Genomic DNA, 4,863 nt, shown 5'->3' on the forward strand with positions numbered 1-4,863 from the left:
AACATTAATTTCAGGTGAAAAGATAAAATTACTACATATTTGAAGAAATGAAAGAGAAGCCTTGAAATAGGCAACTTTCTTGTGTGTCGACAGGAACGGAAGTGTCTCGATTGTAGCCAACCCATGCAAGATTGAAATATTGAAAATAAAAATGACACAGAACCAATGCAAAATGGCTCGAATAATTGCAGAATATATAAATTACTAGAACAATGAAATGAATAAAATACATCAGAAAATCACAGCTTAAAATCTACAAAAAAAGAAGTAGACAAAGTGTGTGACCAACAACTAGCACTAGTAAACAACTAGCGTCAGAGCAGACAACTTACAAACTAAAGGAGCTTGACGTAGAATACAAAGACCAAAGTCTGTATGACTGAGTTTTTACACTTGGCCTATTTCGAACTATGTGTAACCTTATCTAAATTTGGGAGAGGAATAGCACAAGACTACCTTATTTTCTCTCTCCGTATCATTTTGATGATGTACTTATTGTATCAATCAATAAAGAATAAACAATGAAATTTGAAACATAAACGTCCTATACCTTGGGATATCATATGCAATCTTTTTTCTTATGATTATATCGATACATTTAGATCTTTACTGACATCACTACACGTTACTAAGACTGAAAAAATGTTTCCAGCAAAAAGAGATCCTTTTTTTCATTTTATAAGAAGTAAGTTATATTAAACTAGAGCCAGATACTAGGACACCTATAAGACTACTTGTATTGAATCTAATGAACTATCAAATTTATAGATTTAATGGTGCATGATGCCGGGGACACATGAATGGTTTTTTTGCCGGGCGAAGTGCAAAATACACAGGAAGGCAGAGGGAAGGACACACTTCAGCCGGCCAGCGAAAAACCGGACCTGGCGAGAAAATCAGCCGGAGGCACAGCAGGCTATTCTCTACTTCGCAGGCCAGCTGTTTCGCCGGTTCACCGGCTGTTTCGCCGTCCGGTGTAGTATGCGCAGATCGCCCTCTATGTACAGATGTACCATAGGCAGGCCGGCCCTGCCCCTACACCTATCATTTCTTCAGTCATTCATATGTAGTTCACCTCTCAAAGAGGTTGTGTAGTAGAATTGATCAGTGTCCAGAGTTGTCATGAGTGTGGATCTAGACATAGACACTGGTGACACCCTTTAGCGTATTTAGATTAAGTCTAGTTTAAATTAGTTTTAAGTCTAGCGGTAGTTGTAGTGGCGAGGCCGGCAGCTGCTGCGCCCTAACGGATAAGTTAGTATTTAGATTATTCTATCACACAATCTATTAATTATTGCTCTCTTTATTCTAGCATATTATCATTCAATATTTTGCTCTTTATATTTATCGACAGTCCTCTGCTCTCGCTTGTAATTTGGGTTAACCAGACACTTATTAACAAGCCTAGTTCTAGAAAAGCCTGCATTATGGAACAGATCTCTAGAAATTTAAAAAGACAAAAACTATACCAGAGACTGCTGGTGTCAAATTTGTATGACGATGAATCCTGCATTTGGAGAAATGCAGGAAAGCCAGAGAAAAACCTATGCTTATTCATATTCATTAAGCTGTGCACAGGCTGAAAATGAACTTTCTACTCGTGATAGTTTTCAAAAATTTTCGATTTGTATATCATCAAGCTATGAAAATGTAAAGTTTTCTCAGGAAAACATTTTTTTCGATCATTACTTTTTGAGATATGAGCGCCTGAAGTTTGAATTTTTGGGACAGAACATTTCAAATTCGGTAAGAGATAAATCCATGAGATTTAGAGGATAGATTCTTCATGGTATTGTTGATCTAGTAAAACAAAAATTTTCTGAAAATATCAATTTTTGAAAAAAGTTATTCAATTTACCAAAAATAGCACAACTAAAAGTTATTTTTGGTAAATTAAATAACTACCTATCTTAAAAATTGATATTTTCAGTAAATTTTTGTTTTACTAGATCAACAATACCATGAAGAATCTATCCTCTAAATCTCATGAATTTATTTCTTACCGAATTCGAAATGTTCTGTCCCAAAAATTCAAACTTCAGTAACGATCAGAAAAAAATGTCTTCCAGAGAAAACTTTTTCATTTTGATAGCTTGATGATATACAAATCGAAAAACTTTGAAAACTATCACGAGTAGAAAGTTTATTTTTAGCCTTTGCACAGCCTTGATAATTCGGTTTAAATTATATTTTAACGCCATTTAAAACAGTAGCTTCCAATTAGATGAATAAAGAAGTAAGAACAAGTTTGTGCCACAATTGACTTGTCAGAAACTATGTTAGATGATTTGAGAAATGTATTTTATTCAGTAAAATTTGTAAAAATAATGAATAACTATTTTAACGAGAACCTCACAAACTGAATTGATGGTTTACTGTTATTTCCAATCAATACAATACAATTTCTAAAAACTATGATTAAAGGAAGATCTGTTGTCAAATTTGAAATTATTCAATTCCATCAAATCAAATCTTTATTTGTACCAAAAATATAATAAATGAATAAATAATTACAATGACAAAAATGGTTATAAAAAAGTGAAATGCAATATAAAACAAAGTATCGGTCGAATTTTAGCCAAATAACTGTTTTACCCAAAGAAATTAAAAATGTATTTGACTTGAGAAGAAATATATTACATTCTTAGTTCCTGACTGTACCATTTAATATGTACTGAGACCCTCTAAGTACATATTTATGAAGAACATTATTTTTATGAAGAACATCGGTTATTATTGCTGCCGTGTCCGGCGACCGTCGAACGGCAGTTGCAGTATGTTCTGGTATTCAACCGGCGCCGGATCCGGTGAAACAGCCGGCCCGGCAGTTTTGCCGTCTCGTGTGTCCCTGGCCTTAGATTCAAGATTTAAGTGCCCTAGAAACCGGGTCTAAAAGATGTTTCTAGTGAGTTAGAAAGTACTCTCAGATAAAACTTATAGGAGAATAATCTATGATATTGCAAGCTTCTATACTTTTCTATACTTCTATAACTTGCTGTATAAATGTACTATAGTGAGGTCCACGTTATAATGGCAGTACTGTTGCTATCCTTGTCTATTGTTTGACAAATCAGATAAGGCTATCATTTTCTAGATCGCAAATTTACCAGATCGTTTTCAACACTTCAGAAATATAATAAATTAACAAAATTCTTCATCTCAACTATGAAAATGTATTATTCAATCATTGAAAAATATATCTCTAGACAATGTAAATATAATCAATTATTTTCAACAAGAATGAACAGTTGATATTACATCAGATATACCGGTTTCAGCTAAGGCAGTGGCAAGGCAGAGAATCGGCATCACTGTTCTCCTATCTTTCTTCACTCTCATTATAACGTGGACCTCACTATAGTTTGTAATTCAATTGAAGAGCCATAGATCTACCAACCTTTGTTAGATGGTCGTTCCTTGACTTTGCATTCATTTTCCATCAAGTTGACTCCTTTGTTTGAGATTGATTGCTCCACTTGTACAGGGGTGGCTGATACCTGCAAATATATTATACATTATAGTTACAATAGATGATACACCCACAAATTATATGGACAAGTTCAGTTATTTATTACTAGCAGGTAACCCGTGCTCCGCAAGGCTCCAATTAGCAGATTGACAAACTGAAAACTTGACATGCAACGAAATCTTGAAGAATTGAAAATAGTCCTATAACCAAGCAAGTTATATCTTCCAATAATTCCATAATGAATTTTCATAACTAAGATGAAATATTTTGTTAGTTAAATCGGGGCACCGAGCTTCGCTCGTTATTTTTATTTATTGATAAAAAGAACACAATTCTATAAAATGATCGTGTTTATCCGTTAAACATAAATAATCAGATATAAAATAGCTAGATATAAAAATAACCATGTATAAAAATACAGAAATTGCTCGCTTAATATAATAGGATTAATTCCACATTGTTAAAAGACGATCTGGCGACAGAGCAAAGCGAGAAGGAGATAGCGCTATCCGCTTTGTTGAATGATAGACAAGGATAGCATTGCTAATCAAACTCAGCCATTATAACGTGGACCTCACTATAGTCACTATATTCTAGTTGTTATTCAATTGACCGAATGTCAAATCTAATATCAACCCAATGTTTTTCAGTAATTTGAATTGGTGTGTGGTTTCCGCAGGTGATGGTGATTGGTTCCATGGTGTTTAACGAGATAGTGGTGGGACTTGCGGTGTTCTACCTGAGCGTCCTGATGTGTGGCATCGGTGTCCTGATGGCGTGGCGTGGCTTCTCTCCCCTCCGCCAACTGCCCACCTTCCACTGGGTGTGCGCCGAGTTGGCGCCCCACATAACTCTCACAGGTTCGTCCAAATACATCGACATAAACAATACATCGATTTATCTATAATATAATAAAGTAATGATTGTCTTATTCACGTATGGAATAGGAAATTCACGACGCTGTCTCAACTACTCAACTTGAAATTTTGCATATAGATTCTAATTTACCGAGGATGGTTATAGACCTATTTCAAATTCTTCAAGATTTCATTACATCAAGTTATCAGTTTGTCAAGTTTTGAATTAGACCACGGGTTTTCTGCTTGTAACAAATACGTCGACATCAACAAATCACTTTACCCATCCAACTACTGTACACACAAAAGTTTTAAGCAAATTCCCACATTTCAGTGAACGTATCCAGTACAGTAAAAATAATTCCTTTCATATCTAATTGGACTATTCATACTCGCTCGACCGTGCTGAGTGGGAACAGTCCAATCATAACTCATGGCAATTATATTTCCACTGATTCTGATACTGAGATGTGTGAATCCAGCTTTATGCTCAATAGGGCAGAAAAGGATTACCATTCATCTTATGAGAGTGGGCAT

The 4,863-nt window shown here is 34.9% G+C and overlaps 1 protein-coding gene across 1 annotated transcript; it reads left to right on the forward strand.

Annotated features, from left to right (window-relative positions):
- Positions 1-721: 721 nt before the first annotated feature.
- LOC111059378 lies at positions 722-4,329 on the forward strand (the record flags this gene model as incomplete). The annotated part of the gene is made up of 2 exons (XM_039419346.1): positions 722-975; positions 4,146-4,329. Coding segments are annotated over exons 1-2 (379 nt in total), but the record flags the coding sequence as incomplete, so codon positions are not given.
- Positions 4,330-4,863: the final 534 nt, after the last annotated feature.

Source organism: Nilaparvata lugens, unplaced genomic scaffold, assembly GCF_014356525.2.
Source record: "Nilaparvata lugens isolate BPH unplaced genomic scaffold, ASM1435652v1 scaffold9688, whole genome shotgun sequence".
NCBI lineage: Eukaryota > Metazoa > Arthropoda > Insecta > Hemiptera > Delphacidae > Nilaparvata > Nilaparvata lugens.